General features: G+C 48.3%; 1 protein-coding gene across 2 annotated transcripts in view; it reads right to left on the reverse strand.

The window, feature by feature from the left end:
• LOC144828515 (lactoperoxidase-like) overlaps positions 1-20,171 on the reverse strand; it is a 1,612,675-nt gene that overhangs the window by 1,104,096 nt on the left and 488,408 nt on the right. For both annotated transcript variants that reach the window (XM_078686761.1, XM_078686752.1), the window contains exon 6: positions 10,916-11,039. In XM_078686761.1, the coding sequence (XP_078542887.1) occupies positions 10,916-11,039 (124 nt within the window). The remainder of the gene's footprint in view (positions 1-10,915; positions 11,040-20,171) is intronic.

A 20,171-nucleotide genomic window follows, 5' to 3' on the forward strand; every position in this document is an offset into this window, starting at 1 on the left:
ACACTTCCCGAATGGCGTTGTCAATTTCCGCTCTGATCGTAGGAGAGTCCGGGCGGGAAGGCCGAGGCGCGGACCGGCGCCGTCGAACCGTTTGCCATCCCCCTCTAGAAGGCCGGCGTTGAGGCGTCGGGACATCTTCATCAGTAGCGGTGATCCCCAGCACTCCGCACGTGTCCTGAAGGGATCTCATCTGGTGCAGCGTCCCGTTCCATCGAAAGATAAGCCTGAAGGGGTGGCCCCAGGAGTACTGCGTGTCATGCTCCCTCAGAAAGTCCGTGGCAATTTTGAAGGACTTGCGTTTCTGCAACGTAATCGTGGACAGGTCGTGATATAAAGCAATTTGGTGACCCCTGAAGCTCACCGGCTGTTTCTGACGTGCTTCACGGAGGATCCGCTCCTTCAGAGGGAAATCCGGTAGAAAGGCTAATATATCTGGGGGCGGCGCCGAGGCCCTGCGTGGGGGACCCACTCTATGCGCCCTGTCGATCCTCACCGGAAAGTCACTCGCCTCACCCAGTACATCTCGAAACAAATCTCGGAGGTAGGCCGATATGTCTTCCCCCTCCTCTTGGGACGGAACTCCCCTGACCCTTATGTTGTTGCGCCTGGATCGGTTCTCAAGATCCTCGGCGTGGGCCTGGAGGTCGATCTGCTGGTCTGGAAGCCGCAGCACTTCCTGTTGTAGGTGCGTGATCTCCTCGTCCCTGGCTTGATTAGCTTCCTCCACAGCGGCGACCCGCTCTCCAAGCGAATCAACTTCCCTTCTAACCTCTCGGACCTCACCAGCCACCTCCTGTTTCAAGGCCTGAAAGTCCTCCCTGAGCGTGCTGAACAGCGACTCCAGAAAAGACCTGGTGACCGGGGGCTCACCCCCCTCTGCTCCACGAGATCCGGACGATGGGCTCGGTGTTGGCTGGGATCTGTCCTGTCTCGGGGCACCTCTGCCCAACATCTCAGGCAAGGTACGCTCCCCCTTCTTGCCTCCCCTGTTACCTGCCATCTCAGAGGCGGCACTGCGTCGCAGGGAGAGAAATCTGACGGAATGTGAGGGGGTCCGCAGCAAGGCGATCCAGTACAACCCCGGGGGCTCACCGACAGCTCCCCAACGCCCCCGGCAGGCCGAACGCAAGAGGAGCACAATCAGCGCACCACTGCCACACTCCACCAGCGCGTCCCTGCCTCCTAGGGGTGGGTCTCCTTCCCGTCTCCAGGCCTCCGGCCGCTTCGCCACACCACCGCAGCCGTCCAGGCGGGCACCGCCGCTCCGTGGGACTCAACGCTGGGCGGGCCACTCGTCATCCAGCGCCCTCCGGCCAACCAAGCTCTCGTTGGGCCCCAGGCACAGCACACGGGGGCAGTAGGACCACCTAGGAGCGGGGTCGATAGCACGAGCCCTAGGGACACCGGGCTGGCAATCTCTGCGGGACCCTCCACTTGCCGCCTTCAGAACAGTCACTCCGGCCACAGGCCTACCAGGCAGGTAAAGGCGTCTCCCCGGGGCCCGATCCGGCGACCCCAGAGCCGGGGCCCGCAGAAGGAGCCCGGTGGCGTCTCCGGCCCACTAGGCCTCTAGGCACTGCAGATCCCCGGGGTCGCGTAGCTCTCCCTCTCGACACCTCTCACAACCCAGGGCGGTGGGCGCCGCTCCACTGTGGCCGTCTCCCCCTCACTCCAGGGGGCTCCAGCGCCGCCGGGGGGAACTCGACCGGGCCCCCGGTGGTCAGAGGGCCCGGGACACACCACCGCACTCCAGAGTAGGCCCACCGGTCACGGGTCGGCCAGGCAGGTATAGGCGTCTCCTCGGAGCCCAATCCGAGCACCCCAGAGCCGGGGCCCGCCAGGGAAGTCCGTCAGCGTCTTTGGCCTGCCAGGCCCTAGGGCACCGCCAATCCCCGGGGTCGCGTAGCGCTCCACCCCGACTCCTCACACAGCTAGGGGCGGAGGGCGCCGTTCCGTTGTGGCTTCCCGCCCCTCACACCAGGGGGCACCAGCGTCGCCAGGGGGGACCCGGCCGGACTCCCGCTGAACAAAGGGCCCGGGATCACTCCACCTCACCGAGGCGCCACGGATCAGACGTTCCGCTCCCGCCTGGCCTCTTGCAAGCTGCAGCGTCCGCTCGTCGCAGGGGCCGGCTCTGCGAGGCGCCGTTCTGCGTGTCCGCGCCTCCGAGGGTCCCAAAGATGCCCCCACCGGGCTCTCAGCCGCTACCGCTCCATTCTCCACCAGATCCGGGGGAGATCTGCGGTGCGAGAAGGGTCAAGGGCTCCGGGGACTCAGGAGCTCACGGTAGGAGCGACCAGTCAGCCCGCCATCTTGGCCACGCCCCAGCCTCAGATTTTTAAAGAAACTACATGACACAAGCCAATTTTTTCATAGACCTCACCCCATTCACATTCCATGAGATGAGATGTACTAATTTCTTACTCATTTCTTATTTGGATAGACTCCCTCCCTCTAACTATAAGACAAAAAGAGTTAACATAAAAAAATACAAAAAACGGCATGTTGAGGACCATACTTTTTTCCAATTTTTCCCAAATGCTCCCAACACCCAGTGCCCCCCCTCACCCCAAGGAACCCTCCCCACCCCAAGGAACTCTCCCCCACACTATCTCTTAGGGCGCAAGCACCTTCGAGATACCCCAATGCTAACAAGGTGAATCCGGCTTCCTAGTTCAAAGTTAATGGCCTCATGTCTACATATTTACATCTTTGCACAGATAGGCACTGTCGCTTTTACTTGCATGTTATTGTAAGTTGTCACATTTTACTGCAGGCTACATATTGCTCTAATGCTCTAATGCTTAATACCTGGTCTTGAATGATCATGTCTTTATTATGGCAACTAAGCTCAATTACGTCCAATCTGTAATTTTTCAAATTATTTCTTCATCCGGTCCTTAGACAAAACCTCTTTGCTATTCTGTGCCTCCCATCTTTTTTAACAAGGCATCCACTTCCTCTGGCTCCCAAAAATTATACATTTTGTTGTTCCACATGACTTTCAACATATCGGGGAACTTCATGTGCGCTTGCACTCCCTTGAGCCTGAGTTAATTCATCTTTGAGCCTAATGGCCACTGACGCTCTGCTGTTCTTTTCCCCATATCCGAACTAATTGAATATGTACAGTCTCCAAATGTTGATGTCCTTTCTTTTAGTGCCCTAGTTAGAACGAGCTCCTTGATTATATAGGTGTGGAAACAAACAAGAATCTTCCTCGGAGCTTTTCTACCCGGTTGCAGCCTATATGGGTCTCTGTGGACCCTCTGGAGTTCATTTTCCCAATCGATGTCCACTCTGTCTGGGAGTAGCTCCCTCAGTAATTGCGAGATATAACCCTTTAGGTCTGCCCCTTCCGCGTTCTCCTTAATTCCCAGAATAGGTTTGCTATTCCTCCTAGCCTGTAGTTACAGCCTTTCCATATACTGCTGGAGTTCCTTATTTCCTTGTTTTAATTTTTCAATCTCTCTCAGATTGGAAGCAGTAGTCTCCCCCAGAGCTTTGACCTCCTCTTCAAGATTCTCTGTCTGCTTAGCTAAGCCATCACTCTTCTGCTCCAAAATCTCCCCCTTATCCTGTATCTCTTTCTGATTATTTTCCGACGTCTCATATTTGGCTAAGGTTTCTTCTCTAAAGCTAGCCAAGAAGGCCCCTAATTGCCCACCAACAGCGCCTAAATTGCTTTCCTCTTGAATAACATGTGACGCAGCTGCGGTAGTAACAACGGAAGCAACAGTAGCCATACTAATAGTGCTGTCTAAATCAACTTCAGCTATCTCATTAGGCACATTTGCATCCTTGTCTGAGGGAGCCTAAAATATCTCCCCAGAATTCTCTTGACCTTTCATAAGAGGAGAAAAGCGATTTTCCAGCCTCAGTGGAGTCCCCAACTTGTCCAAAGAATCAGTTTTTTCTACTAAGTTTGAAACTGTTTTATGAACTCCACCTTCTCCTCCCTGGGAGCCCGCAACCTGCTCCATTATCTTAAAATACAACCTTAAGGAATTGGCTTTGAGACCGTCTGCTGCTTGTTCGACCTGCACTTTTTGATGGACTGTTTTTTTGTATTCTTATTGAGCGGGGTTTTTGGTGTCACCACACAGGAAGAATCACTACCTATGTCCTTGACAAATCCTTTCTTATATTTGTCCTGATCTGACGGGAGTTGATATCTACTCCTTATTGCCAAGGCTCTACCACCTCTTGTATTGACGGTCGTGCCCCCTTTGTTGGACTTTAACTCGTTAGATCAAGGACCTTAAGGCACCACCTCCCTCTCTTCCTTCTCAGGTGTGATTATAGAATGATGTACACCGGGTACTGAGGTCCGAGGTTGGGATTCCGTCCAGCTTTCCTCACTTATAAAGTAGCTCTCAGACCCAACGCTCTTCTGAGTTGATTCAGCTGAGGAAAGGATACATTTTTGCAGGGTTTTCCCAGCGTACTCGACACACATAAATTCCTCCTGCAGCCCCCACTCCTTACATAATCCGGGGTGCAAGCTCTGGAATTCAAAAATTCAACCAGCGCAGCACCCATCCCGTGCTGCAAAGTCACAGGAACACCTCGCTTTATCACATAGAACCCAGAAGCATGAAGTCTCTTCCAGCTCTCCGCCGCGCAGCTCCAACGCCCAAATGAGGCGGAGCCGCTTCTCTCGACAGCCGGTGTAAAAAGAGCATAACCGGGACTGAGGCCCATATGAGCTTACCTTGTGATCGTCAAACGTCAAACACCCCACAATCCTAGGGCCACGGGATACGGGCTACGGGGAACGCCATCCATAATTGCCAGTGTTAACAGGATATTTCTTGTAAACAACAGAATCACTGCCGCAGCCGAGCAGTACCTTTTCCGAGAAAAAAAAAAAGCTTGTTATTCAGATATCAAACGCCGACGTCCTCAGAGACCAGGAAGTAACATTACAACCTTCCGTAGCGTGAATCCAGGGTTGGGCTCTCCTTGTCGCACAGGGTGTCTCCCAACTGGCGTCAGCCAGCCGCCATGTTCCCTGATCACGTGACCTCTAACCCCTGTTGTAAATTGTTGTAATGGATTAGTGACTCCATGATTGGATCCTAGTTTGGTGCACCATGAGTGCCCAGGGCCTATAAATCAAATGCTGCTGGCGGGCTTGCAGCACTGATTGTGCCACCCACAGTAGGAGCTTGTAAAATATGGCTCAGGCCTGCCATTGCAGAGCCTGTGTGCAGTCTGGGACTGCCATGTCGACTTGGCAGGTGCACCCACTTTCCAGTTCCTAAACCTTCCCTTTTCTACATGTTATTCACCCCTACGGTATGCCTATAGGCAGGGTGCATTGTGTGTGAGAGGTAGGACATGCCCTGGTGTGTGGCATGTCCTGATACTGAATTACAGCCAATTTCGTTTTTCACTATTGCAAGGCTAACCTGTTCCCATAGGCCAGCATGGGCAGTTTGATTAAAACCTCTTATAATCCTAACTTACCCAGAGAACAAGGTAGAAAATCGATTTTAGTATGCCTGAACTCAGAATGTTAAAATACATCGTTTAGTGTTGGTGATTTTTACATTCAGTGTTTCAAAATACCACTTTTAGAAAATAGGTATTTTCTTGTGTTTACTATCCAGTGTGCCTATGCTAGGTTTGTGTATTGCATGTCTGGTTTGTGAGTGACAGGGGGCTGGAGAGGGCTTTGGCTCCAGCAGTCTGATGAGTCAGGGCTGGGCTGAATCGGACCTGGGTTGAATAGAGTGCAGGGGGAGGAGATTTCTTTTTACTTGCCTGAGCTTACATTGAATAGAGAGTAGGGGGAGGAGATTTCCATTCAGCTACCTGGGCCAGGTCTGCTTTCAACAATGCTGTCTCCACCTCCTGCCAGGAAGAGGCACCAGTGAGGACAGAACTGGTTTGGGCTGGGTACATACATCTTCTGACTTCCGAGAACAAAGAAATTGTGAGTATACAAAGAGAGGCAGAGACCCAAGAACTTTAGATCACTTCTGGGAATCAAGACAAACCTTTGCCAAGGAGAGAAACCAAGGAAGCTGAAGGAGGAGACTGCCCCTGTGCTGGTTGCTGTTTGGGGTTGGCCTGCAGTGGTTACTTATTGCCAAGGAAAGGAGAAAAGGATCTTTGTGTGTACTTTGTCAGCTTGAGGAAGATCTCCAAGGGCTTGATGCTGAGCATGCCTCCTGTTCTGAAGTCTCAGGGACACAAATACTTCACCACCAGCTCCCCTGAATTTCCTTGCTGGGAATTCTACCTGCAGAGAGGTGCCTGTTGTTGTTTTGGGACCTCTAGACACTGTGCGTCGCTGAGAGCTGGAAGTGCGATGCAACGAGGAAGCAGCGTGTAGCCGCCGCAGCAGTTTTCCATTGCATTGCCGAAGAAACTTGTTGCATCGCCGGAGAAGCGTGTCGCCGCCACAGAGGTTGCTGTTGCATCACCAGCGAAGCGCGTCGCAGGGCTTGTTGCGGCTCAAGAAACCACCGATTTCAACGCACGGCGGTGGGGCGTTCACACATCGTATCAAAGTTGTTGCATCGCATCAAAGACGCCAAGTTGTCGCCTCGCATCGAGGCACCATCTTGTTGCATCGTAACCAGGATGCAGTAAGAAACAGACGCATCCCCTCCTCTAAGGCAAGGGACAGACGCATCACCTCCCCGGAGCAAGGAACTGACACATTGCCTTTCCTGCGACCCTTTTGTTTATGTTGCGTTACGCATCAAGTTACTTGGAGAGTAAAGTGTTGCATTTACCGTCTACATTGAACTAAGGTATTTCTATCATTTGAAAGTCATATTTTTATATACTGTATCGTGGATTTTTGTCGTTTGGTCTTATGTTAAGTCTAGATGAAGATTACTTATTTTACTAAACTGGTATAGTGTCCATCTGTAGTGTTTTCACTGTATTACTGTATGTGTTCACAAATGCTTTACACACTGCCTCTGAGATAAGCCTGTCTGCTCGTGTCAAGCTACCAAGGGGTGAGCAGGGGTTATTTTAGGAGTGTAGCCCCCTTACCCTGACTAGAAGCAAAGGCCCCTACTTGGTCAAACGTAATAACCTCTGTCAACTAGAGACCCCCATTTCTAACAAAGGGCTGCCGATTTTATTTTCTGAGAGACGACATACCGAAGATGATAGGAATGAGGAGTAGATCAGAGGTTTCTCTTATTAAAGACTGCACTGACACAATTGCCTCCTTGAAATTGGCCAGCTCCAGCAGACACAGCTAACATGCCATCTAGATCACCCCTGAACTCTGAGCCCTCAAACATGAATGTAAGCAACTGGAGAGATGATGGCGCTCCAGCAGGATCCCCTCAGACTCTCCGCAATACCACCACTGCCTCAAGGAAGCCAAGAAGGATTCCCTAACCATCCATATTGAGGCAAGCACCAATCACACAAAAGAACTACTCAGCATTGTAAGAGAATTTTCCTGCCCATCTGCCACGCCACCAGGACCATGAGCCACCCTTTCCAAACCCTCTGCAATTCCCTGGCAGACCACTTCCACAGCAAGATAGCAGACATCTACAGCAACTTAGACTCACAGTCAACCAACCTCAAACACCTCCTGACACACACCAACCACTCCAGCAGCCACCTGACTGACTGGGTACCTCTCACCATGCCAATCACCATGGCGATCATGACCTCCATTCACTCTGCAGGACCGACAGACCCCTTCCCCCACCATGCCTTCAACCTGGGACAGAAAGAAATCAGCAGCACACTCAACAACATCATCAATGCATCCATCATCACTGCCACCTTCCCCGATGCCTGAAAACACGCAGAGTTTAAACCTCTCCTGATGAAACCGTCCACTGACCCCAGTGAGCTCAAGACCAACCGCCCAATCTAGATGCTCCCCTTCCTGGCAAAGGTCCTAGAGAAAGCCTTCAATCGCCAGTTAATTGATCACTTAGACGTGAACAACCTACCCGAGACCTCCCAATCCTGCTCCACTCCAACCACAGCATGAGATTGCCTTGATAGCCGAAACCAACATCAGATCCATCCTCGTCAGTGGCGAGACAGCAGCCCTGATCCTCATCGACCTCTCAGCGACCTTCTACACCGTATCCCACCACACCCTCATCACCATACTTCACCACATCAGCATCACCGGAAACGCCCTCAAGAGGATCACCTACTTCCTCCCAGGTCACAGACTGTCAACTGTCTATCCCCCACCGCCCTCCGAACCCAAGAATATAATCTGTGCCATTCCCCCATGGATCCTTCCTCAGCTTCACCCTTTTCAATGTCTACATGAAACCATTGGCCAACATCATCTGAATCCACGGACTCAACATCATCTCATATGCTGACAACCCCAAACTAACTCTCTGTCTCACGGAAGACACCACCACCACCAGATCCAACCTCCATAACTCCAGGACCAATGTTGCCAACTGGATGAGATCCAACTGCCTGAAGCCGAACACTGACAGGATGGAAGACCTCCCCATGGGACGACACATGGTCACACACTAGACTCAGACCCTCACCTACCCCCACCACCCACGCTTGCAACCTCTGCATCATCCTGGGCAGCGATCTCTCCATAAAGCACCAGGTCAATGCAGTAGCCTCCTCCTGCTTCCAACCCTCTGCATACTTGGCTGATTTTCAGGTGAATACCCGTCAGCACCAGGAAAATGGTGACCCAAGTCCTCATCACCATTCAATTAGACTACGGAAATGCACTCTGTGCCGGAACCACCTACCACCTCCTCAAACGACTACAGACTATACGGAACGCCACAGCCAGACTCATCTTTGACCTCCCTAAGTGAAACAGCCTAACCACCCGAGAAGCCTCCACTGGCTCCCCGTCCAGAAGAGATGCCAGTTCAAGCTGCTGACTCACACCTACAAGGACCTGCACAGTGCAGGACCCTTCTACATCAACCACCGCCTGACCTTTCAACCAGTCGACCAGACAACTCCGATCCAAATAAGCAAAAAAGTGGAACTGTGAAATGATCGATCCATGGGTTACACGAATGGAGGTAACAGAGTGTCTCTATTTATTCAGTGTATTATTTCTGACAATATTTGAAATAAAGTAAAAAAAAAAAAAAGTCAGTTTCTTTTGTTTTGTCATTGCTACCTGTATTTCTTTCTCTGATTTACTGACAATATTCATTCATATTCCAGTGAAATTCACTTCAATTAATTATCGTCCCATTCCTTGGCTGATTGGCTCAGTCAATGGAGTACCTCCTCTGATGGCCTGACTGAGTAGGGGCCATCGGTGAAAGGACTTTCCATTATCCTCCCTATTTAGAGCAAATCCGGCTGTGAGAGACATGAAAAAAAGTGACGACTCCCCAGTCCCTGCCAGATCTCTCCCGGCATCTGAGGGATATAAAACTTTTATTTAAAAAATAAAAAAATAAACTCTCACTTTGGGAGTTTGGTTTTGAAAAACAAAAAGTTTTTGAAAGGTTTACCATTTGGCCAGCCATCATGTCTGATGTCACGATTCTGTCGGTCAACCTTTTCCTGCATTAAGAGGAACTGCTGTGACTGCACTTCCTGTGAAGAGTTGTCTGCAGGGCTGGTGTGGCCAGTGGAGGTTCCTTAAGGATGGCAGAAATATATACCTCATCCATCCCAACAGAGTTTACTTCATCCCCAAACTCTTCCTTCCTTTACAAGATTGTACTGAAGCCTATCAACTATACTGTATTGGTTACTTCATTAGGGCCCCTATGCAACTGTTCCTCTTTTGATAAGATCACCTTAAAGATTAGATGGCTCAATGCCACTGATCTACACCATTTCGAGTTTTGAACTGTCTCATGATAGGCCACCATCTCTGTGATTACAGATCACACATTGCCACCTGCTTGATAAATATTAATTAGGCAGATCATTCTGCCACCCACTGCGATTCAGTATTTTATGAACCAACATAATAGTTCATAGGTCCCTTTGTGAACTACTATTGCATTCATAAAAAATCTGTGCACAAATTGCAACCATGTTTTGTGAATGAAATAAAAATAAATCTAGAACCTAACCTGCTTAAGGAGATGGATACAAATTTTGTTTACTCCATGTTTGCAGTTTAGGTACCTGTTGAAATCTTAAGGCAAATTAACACTACATGTATGCTTACCAGACAGCAACAGGCTAAATATTTAAGCTTATTTCCTATTTGCAAGGCCACCAGCCAAACAGTACATCAATTCTGCTATTTAGCGAGCAGCTAGGTAAATAGTGACATTTCTTTGCGTTTTGCAAGGCCATCAGCCAAAAAGTACATATTTTCTGCAGTTTAATCAGCATTCAGATAAATTATGAAGCATATTTGTTATTGTTATGGCTACTGGCCAAATGTGCATCATATCTGCTGTTTTACCAGTAGCAGACTGAAGTTTGTTTGCTGTTTGATTGATCGCTAGCCAAGCAGTATATAATGTCTGTTAGTTAGCCACAGACTAGGTAAATTGTAAAGTTTCTGTGCTAAGTGCATGGCTTTTGGCAAACTAGTACATAACCTCGGCTACTTAGCCAACGGCCGGTAAATAGTGAAGTTTCCTTCTTATTTGATTGGCTGCCAGCCAGTCAGTATAGAGTCATTAAAATGTAGCCAGCAGCCATATAAATAGTGATGCTTTATCTGCTAACTGTACAGCCGGTAGCAAAACATTGCAGAATCTCTACTATGCAACTATCTGCTGAGCAAATAGTGAATCTGCTCTGCTAGTTTGAATGCCGCCAGCCAAACAGTATGTCATTTCTACTATTTAGTGAGCAGTCAAGTAAATATTAGATGCATTCTCGATTTACCGGTGGCCAGCTAAATAGCAGCTACCTATATCAAATGATGAAGGCCCACCCTTACCTCCTTAATTATTGTGGTTTCTCCCAGTCACGCATATTAAGGGACACATACCTGTGATTGCACACTCCAGTGATGCTCCTGTAAATATCCTTTTTCGGGCAACTTGTGACAGCAGACTCCGTAACACACCGAATGTCCTGAGAAATTCTTTGTAGCTTCTCCTGTGACAGATTAACTGTAGGTAAAAAAAAAGTGGACATCAGGACCCCCATCTCGCTAGCAAGCAGAGCAGATTTATACTGTCTGAAAAAGGCCAAGAGTATACGTTTATGAACCGCCTTAAGCCAATGGTTTCAATGTATTTGTTTGGGTAAAGGAGCTATGAAACATAGCTTGACTGAAGGGATGATTTTATAGCGCTTTAGTCCCCTACATTAAGACAACTTACACATCCCAGCAGTTCCCAAATCCACATGAGTATTCTCCAACTTCAGATCTGTTAATTAATTTGGACATCACCTCTGGAACATCTACCCTTCTATCTAAGTGTTACTTTTCATGGCTCAGCTATACATGTTAATCTTGCTGCCCTAACACTATACACCTAACTAATGTTTATCCAGTGTTGTTCTGCTACATTATAAATATGGACCTTATTGGACCTGGCCCTCTGTGCATGGCCATCCCCAAACATTGTTTTTGCGTTTTTCCCTCCACTTTTTGCTGAATTTCTTTTTGTTTACCTTGTTAACCAGTGCTAAAGTGCTTGTGGTCTCTCCCCTAACAATGGTTTAATTTGCTCATACCCAATTGGCATACTTAATTTACCTGTAAGTTCCTTGTAGAGTAGTATACCATACATCCAGGGTGTGAAAATTAAATGCTACCAATGGGTCTGCAGCACTTATTGTGCAACCCACTTAAGTAGCACCTTAAAACATGTCCAAGGTTTGCCATTGCAGCCTGAATGCAGTTCCAAACTGCCAAGTGGACTTGGCATTTAAACCCCCTTGCAAAGCCTTAAAATCCCCTATTATTACACGTCACCATTAAGGTAGGCCCTAGTCAAACCATAAGGCAGGGTGCTGTGATATTAAAAGGTTGGGCATGTACTTTAAGTTAACCACAAGAATATGATGGACAGGGTGCTGAAACTTTTCAGATCTGGGTTGAATCCATCATCGTTCTTTAGCTCACTTCGCCACCCCAGCTACGATCCAGCCATATGCAAATCAGTCTTGACCCTGTGACTCATGGAAACAGTACAGCCCGACTTGCCAAGCCAGGTAATCCCTGAGCAGGAAACTAGCATCCTGGGACTGGTTTCGGGGTAACACCCCTCGTCAGCCAGGCTAGCATGAATCCAGTGGTAATGTGAGCAAGGCACCCACGTCTGGGCATACCCCACCAACTAAGGGCGAACAAAGTAAACACAAGGTGATGATGGACGGAGTGTTGAAACTTTTCAGACACTCACCCTCAATCACAGATCTGAATTCAATCTGAGTTCAATCCATCATTGTTCTTTAGCACACTTCGCTACCCCAGTTCAGAGCCAGCCATTTGCAAATCAGTCTTGACCCTGTTCCTCATGGGTGAAGTCCAGCCCGCACTGGTAGCCAGGTCTTTCCTGGACCGGAAAAAGGCATCCTAGAACCGGTTTCAGGGTAACACCCATCATCAGCCAGGCTAGCTGGAATCCAGTGTCAAAGTTTCAAAGTGAGCAAGGGATCCATGTCTGGGCATACCCTGCCAACTTAGAGCAAACAAACCAAACACAAGGAGATGATGGACGGAGCGCTGAAACTTTTCAGACACTCACCCAGAGTCACTGTTAGATCTGGGTTGTTGGCCCTATGCTATATGTTCATTTACTAACCGCCATATTCTGACCTCCACCACTCAGATTGAACTCCGTGATTACTGTGATTATCAGTAGGATGGGCATAAATTCTTCTTTGACCTCAGCTGGAAGCAGGCAGCCAGGACCAAATGACCCACTTTCAATTTACAAAAGTTAACATATGCACTACTCGGTCATTCAGTGTGCGTGCAATGAAGCCTTCACAGCCCCCTGCAGGTGCTTCAGTGGATTCTGCTACTCGAAGCCTGCCTCGCTCAGCTCAGGAAATTGGACGGAGCTAACAGTAAGCTTGCAGAGCTGTAAGAGCTTCAATGGCCCTAGTAAGCACTGGCATTGGAACAATTTTCAGAGTGCGGGTTCTGCCATCAATGTTACATTACTGAACTCATAGGGATTCTGAAAAACCCAAGAACCATACAAAGAAAAAGTGTCACAAATTAGACACACCCACTTAGCAGGAGAGTGATAAGGATGCTGTATGTAGCTGGTGTTGCATTTAGGCACACACTGTCACAAATATATAACTAAAGCATGGTATGGTAGCACACACATTACATCTTCCATTGGAATGACCTTTACATTTGCATAGACATATAGTTTTACTTATAAAACTATATGCAGCACACAAACAAGAATGTGTAGAAATTGGGTTTCATCGAATATTTGTCATTTTCACATGCCCAAGTGTCTTGATTTGTTTTGATCCTCTTAAAATCTAAAATCTTTGTTACTATCACACTATCAGAATTGGAAAAAAAACACGTAATTTGTGCTTTCCTAACTGTTTGTTTATTGTGTTGTCTGGTGGCTTAGTGGACTAATGCATCCACTGTTGGGGACTATGTTCGACCTCACAGTCACAGGTTCAAATACTGGCGGGTCCACTCAGTCTTTCATCCTTCTAATGTCAATAAAAATGAGTACCATTGAGTTGGGTAACAATACACATATGTTACTCAGTGTTGGGATGCCCTTGGATGAACATGCGCTTTACAAATACACATGTTATATTATATTTGTACACTTCATTTATAGGTATTTGAATTTTAGTTGTTTGTTGGAAACACACAAAGTCCTTTCCTTTCACGTCAACAAGATTGACACATAGTTAGCTTTCCACAATTCTTACACTTTGCAGTAACAGACTAGAAAAGTAAACACCTACTTCAATTTAAAAAAAATAAACAGCACTTTGTCAGGAGACTAGACTGATATTTGATCTCAGTCTTTAAACCCACAGTAAAAGTGAAAAGATAAAAAGCACATTTAAAGTCAGTTCAGTTTAACACTCTTTATTTCGGTAAAAAGATACCATAAAAGAGACATACAAATACAATCATAAAATACATTCATATTCTTAAAATAATAAATACATAAAAACAAAAACTAAATATAACAGAATCACACAATTTCCTAAGATCAACACAAAGGATTTAAAAATCTTAAAATCAGTGAATCATTATCAATTGCACACCAGACAAATCCCCAATTAATCAGATTAGGCAACTGTGAGAAGTTGGCCTGATATGTGATGCCCACTATTCTAATGGGCACCCTGTATCAGTCCAAACAACCCTTATGGTGATGGTTGTAAAGTCAACCTTATAGACCAGCTATCCTAGTGGTAGCATGGACAAAGTAGACTTAGGCTAAAGTCAAGAGGGCATGTAAAGCCAGCTGTTTTATCATATGTAACACCTTTAATACCAAGTGAAAGGACACCACACAGGCTATATATAAAAATATATATGTATTTATTACTAACACAATCCTCTGAACTCTTTATGAGGTCAGAGGCATAAGCACATAACAAGATACTCAATTATCATATAATAAGTTGCACAAAAAACAGTAGAGCCCTAGGGGCACGTAAAACCATATACTAAAATAGTGGTATAAGGACCACATCACGTACAAAGGATAGGCCTAGGGCCTAGGGAATCGCTGGGGCTACGCTGTACTACCAAGAGTTAGGAAGCAGGAGACCCATGGGAGGCGTGGGCAGTGTCTTAACACACACACAAGTTACCATAGAGTTAGAATGGGAACAAAAGAAATGGAAACTAGTTCTTTTAGGGCACTTCCGAAAGGACGAGGAATAAGCTACTTGAAAGTTAGACACTAGGATAGTTAATACCCACAGGAGCACCGGAGTACTCGTGTTACCTCACCCACAGGAAGCGGGTGCATAGGTGTCAAAGTGTGTCGGGTTTCGCCGCTGAATCGTATGGAGCCGTGAAGAAAGATGCTGCAGGCGACCAGGAGGGAAGTGTCCGGTTGGATCCAAGGGCGGATTGAGGATGAAGAGTACCTGAAAGCAGAGGGGACAGAGTCTGGGTCACTAGCCAGTGACCAGGAAGGAACCAGGACGGAACCAGTCGATGTCGCGAAGCAATAAGGTGATGTTGTGAAGCTTGTCTCTGCAGCCACGTGGACCAGGAGGTGTCGACGATGACCAGGAGCTGGAAACGGACTGTCCCATGAAGGCTCTCGCCTGTGTCGGCTTCCAGATTGGAGTCAACAAGCCTTGGCAAAGGCAACCCACACAGGAATCGAAGATGGCTTCTTGATCAGACCAGCAAGGTCTGATGGGCTTCTCCTTTTCAGGGAAGCAAGGGCCAGCCTGGAGCAACCAGGCCAGCAGTGTAGATTTGAAGGTTCGTCGTCACAGAGGTGACTAGCCAACGGGCAATCGACCGGACAGACGCGTCAAGCAGGAAAATGTAGAAGGGCCCCACGCAGAACTCGTGGAGTGTGGAGGGCTGATCTTCGGTGCAGGTGATGCTCGGGGCTGGGGCTTCTCAATCCCCAATGCACAACTTCGAGGGTGCCTCTGAAGCTGCACAAGTAGCAAGGAGCAGGCTTTTCAAGATGGCCGATTCCACGTCTTTGGACGCCTCCACGGGTCTCAGCTTTGCACGGACTGTGGATCGGGGTCAGAGAAGTCTGGAAGTCTGGCTCTTGTTGGACTCTGTGCTCAGGCTCTGGCGGGAACGTCGACAAAGTAAACCGCAGATTGCTGGATGGTGTCTGTAGGTACAGGGTGGTCACTCCTTGACCGCAAGGGAGATTCTTCAGTCTTCTATCTTCAAGTAGAATGTCGAAGGTCCAGAGTTTCGTTTCAAGTTTCAGTTCAGGAGGTGGGTGCTAGGTGGCGCATGAGCGGAATGGCCGCAGATAACTGAGGCTCCAGCTGTCCGGCTGACAATCCTTAATTTATCCTGGCTTAAGGACCCTGCTGCCCACTGTACAAGCGGTAGATTTCTGCTGTACAACGTGCTGCAAGCATCGTGATTCAGAAAAAGGGGGTGGTGATGAACAGAGTGTCTGAATTAAGCAGACCACTCTTACCCAGTCCAAAGATCAGGGCTTGATCCATCACCGTTTTTTAGCTCACTGCACCATCCCAGCTCAGAACCTGGCTACATGCAAATTAGTCTGTTCCTGTCCCAGTGCATGATGGGAACAGGGCAAACCAAACTACCAAGCCAATTCTTATACTGGGAAGGAAACAAGCTTCCGGGGACCGGTTTCTGGCATTTCAGCCGTCGTCGGCCCGGCTTGCTTGAATCCTGATGGTGCAATGAGCAAGGGATTCACATCTGAGTATACCCTTCCACGCTTATGGTGGACAAAATGATTCAGAAAAAGGGGGTGGTGATGAACAGAGTGTCTGAATTAAGCAGACCACTCTTACCCAGTCCAAAGATCAGGGCTTGATCCATCACCGTTTTTTAGCTCACTGCACCATCCCAGCTCAGAACCTGGCTACATGCAAATTAGTCTGTTCCTGTCCCAGTGCATGATGGGAACAGGGCAAACCAAACTACCAAGCCCTGATCTTTGGACTGGGTAAGAGTGGTCTGCTTAATTCAGACACTCTGTTCATCACCACCCCCTTTTCTGAATCGTTTTTGGCCACTATAGGTGTGGCCGGGTATACTCAGACATGAGTCCCTTGCTCACTGCTCCATCAGGATTCAAGCAAGCCGGGCCGACGAGGCTGAAATGCCAGAAACCGGTCCCCGGTAGCTTGTCTCCTTTCTGGTGAAGAATTGGCTTGGTAGTTTGGTCTGCCCTGTTCCCATGATGCACTGGGCCAGGGACAGACTAATTTGCATATAGCCAGGTTCTGAGCTGGGATGGGGCAGTGAGCTAATTAACGGTGATGGATCAAGCCCTGATCTTTGGACTGGGTAAGAGTGGTCTGCTTAATTCAGACACTCTGTTCATCACCACCCCCTTTTCTGAATCGTTTTTGGCCACTATAGGTGTGGCAGGGTATACTCAGACATGAGTCCCTTGCTCACTGCTCCATCAGGATTCAAGCAAGCCGGGCCGACGAGGCTGAAATGCCAGAAACCGGTCCCCGGTAGCTTGTCTCCTTTCAGGTGAAGAATTGGCTTGGTAGTTTGGTCTGCCCTGTTCCCATGATGCACTGGGCCAGGGACAGACTAATTTGCATATAGCCAGGTTCTGAGCTGGGATGGAACAGTGAGCTAAATAACGGTGATGGATCAAGCCCTGATCTTTGGACTGGGTAAGAGTGGTCTGCTTCATTCAGACACTCTGTTCATCACCACCCCCTTTTCTGAATCGTTTTTGGCCACTATAGGTGTGGCAGGGTACACTCAGACATGAGTCCCTTGCTCACTGCTCCATCAGGATTCAAGCAAGCCGGGCCGACGAGGCTGAAATGCCAGAAACCGGTCCCCGGTAGCTTGTCTCCTTTCTGGTGAAGAATTGGCTTGGTAGTTTGGTCTGCCCTGTTCCCATGATGCACTGGGCCAGGGACAGACTAATTTGCATATAGCCAGGTTCTGAGCTGGGATGGGGCAGTGAGCTAAATAACGGTGATGGATCAAGCCCTGATCTTTGGACTGGGTAAGAGTGGTCTGCTTAATTCAGACACTCTGTTCATCACCACCCCCTTTTCTGAATCGTTTTTGGCCACTATAGGTGTGGCAGGGTATACTCAGACATGAGTCCCTTGCTCACTGCTCCATCAGGATTCAAGCAAGCCGGGCCGACGAGGCTGAAATGCCAGAAACCGGTCCCCGGTAGCTTGTCTCCTTTCTGGTGAAGAATTGGCTTGGTAGTTTGGTCTGCCCTGTTCCCATGATGCACTGGGCCAGGGACAGACTAATTTGCATATAGCCAGGTTCTGAGCTGGGATGGGGCAGTGAGCTAAATAACGGTGATGGATCAAGCCCTGATCTTTGGACTGGGTAAGAGTGGTCTGCTTAATTCAGACACTCTGTTCATCACCACCCCCTTTTCTGAATCGTTTTTGGCCACTATAGGTGTGGCAGGGTATACTCAGACATGAGTCCCTTGCTCACTGCTCCATCAGGATTCAAGCAAGCCGGGCCGACGAGGCTGAAATGCCAGAAACCGGTCCCCGGTAGCTTGTCTCCTTTCTGGTGAAGAATTGGCTTGGTAGTTTGGTCTGCCCTGTTCCCATGATGCACTGGGCCAGGGACAGACTAATTTGCATATAGCCAGGTTCTGAGCTGGGATGGGGCAGTGAGCTAAATAATGGTGATGGATCAAGCCCTGATCTTTGGACTGGGTAAGAGTGGTCTGCTTAATTCAGACACTCTGTTCATCACCATCCCCTTTTCTGAATCGCAAGCATCGTGAGGCAGGCGGACGAGTGAGGTGCGATTTAAACTCTGCTTATTGTCAGCGAGAGGGAGAGCTGCTGGTACTGGCAGATGCGACGGAGCCTGTAAGCGGCGATTACAACTACGCAAGTACCGAGGCTCACACGTGGGACATGGGCCCTGGAACTCGGAGAGGCCTGACAACTCGGGAACGCGGAGTTGCGGCCTGGCTGTGCTGCATATGGTGGTGAGATCCCTACATTGACGGCCCGGGAGAATTGCCTGCTGTCCTCTACCACTCAAGTAAGGAAGGGTGACTTTGGAAGTGTCGGGGGCCGAGGCGACAAAATGGCGGACACCACTGGGTCTGCGGAACTGTGATCGCCTGATGGGCTGCTGCCTCTATACCGCAGTGTCTTTACATGCGGTACGCTGATACAGCTTGCTGACTGGCGCCCTGCTGTGTGTGCATAAAGCGCCTCATTGACGGCAAAACTCTTCAAACGCCTCATAGTGTAGTGTAGTTCCTATTATCCCAATAGGCTCTGCGCATTGGAATAATATCTTCAATAGTATAGACCTAGGGCAGAGGTTAACTAGGTCTTCTACCGACGATATTAGACTTAAAGTTTTGTGTTTGCCAGCTAGCTCAGAGTTCACTAGACACTTTCTTGAATAGGCAAGGAGGGTCTGAACCTCCTTGGGTAGACAAGAAGGGATTTAGTTTCTGACAACCATAGAACATGACAACTTTGCTCTCCCCTAATCAAGAGTGTATCTCTAGAGTCGTGTGAAAACAAAAGACAACTTATTTTACTCAGTCAGTTCAGTGCATTCTTAGTTTCACCAGATTGTAGAGAAAAGGAAGAGACGGGCGTGTTCAATAAAAGATGTTATTTATTGATCAGTCTCTTTTCTCGTACAAGAGAAATGGATCGCTATTATTGCAATACTTATAGTTAAGTAAAGTGCATACAGTAAAGACAGAATTATAAAATAATACTGTAAACGCATTGATATGGTTTCTGAGCCATATGATACTTTAAAATGGATAAAATAGATACATACATATATACATTGACTAATCGTACTCAACTGGTGCTTCTAACCACGCCTACCCCAGTGTACCTGACCTAAGCCTAATACGTGGGCGGGAGTAGATAAGTAGCAGTTTAAGTTAAGTTTGTTTTGCCAAGGGACTGACTCAAGAATTCTCTGCAAGGGGTTATTCAGTTCTGTACCTGGGATCTAGAAGGTTGGAGGGCTGGTATCTCTTATCCCAGGTCTTGATATTCCAGCTGCCTGCGAGGGCTGCTTGGAAGCGCCGGAGCTGGATTTCTCGGCAGGAGAAAGGCAGCGTTTCCTTCTCAGCGCGTCAGAAAAGCGGGGCAGCGTCTGTGGGCTTCGCTCTCAGCTGGGATCCTCGGCACGTCTCGCTGCTCCAATCTCGTCACCACCGCGTGTGTTTGCTTAAGGCAATGTCGGTAATATTTATACCTGAAAGGTGCCGAGATTGACGTAAGGATGGACATAAATACGTCAATAAGGATGTCATACGAACGGGCTCGTTCGCACATTCTTTACTGAAGTTCTCGATGAAATCAAAACAATGGCTGCGGGGATTTTCCCAGGTCGCTGTAGGTTTGATTTGTTTTGAGAACTCCGTATGCCTATCAGGGGGCTGGAGGAATATCGCTTGCCTAATTAGATGGCATGCGTTATGACTTAATCAGATAACGCGCTTCTGTGCCGTGGTGTGGCTTAATCAGATAACCGGTTTTTGCGCCGTTAGATCGCTGCTAGTTAATTTATTAACCAAACCAGGGTCAGGAATAGGGGGTCGATATAGTACCCATAGGAATACATCACACCCACTCCACGTAGACTATGTCCATAT

Source organism: Lissotriton helveticus, chromosome 1_1 (genome assembly GCF_964261635.1).
Source record: "Lissotriton helveticus chromosome 1_1, aLisHel1.1, whole genome shotgun sequence".
NCBI lineage: Eukaryota > Metazoa > Chordata > Amphibia > Caudata > Salamandridae > Lissotriton > Lissotriton helveticus.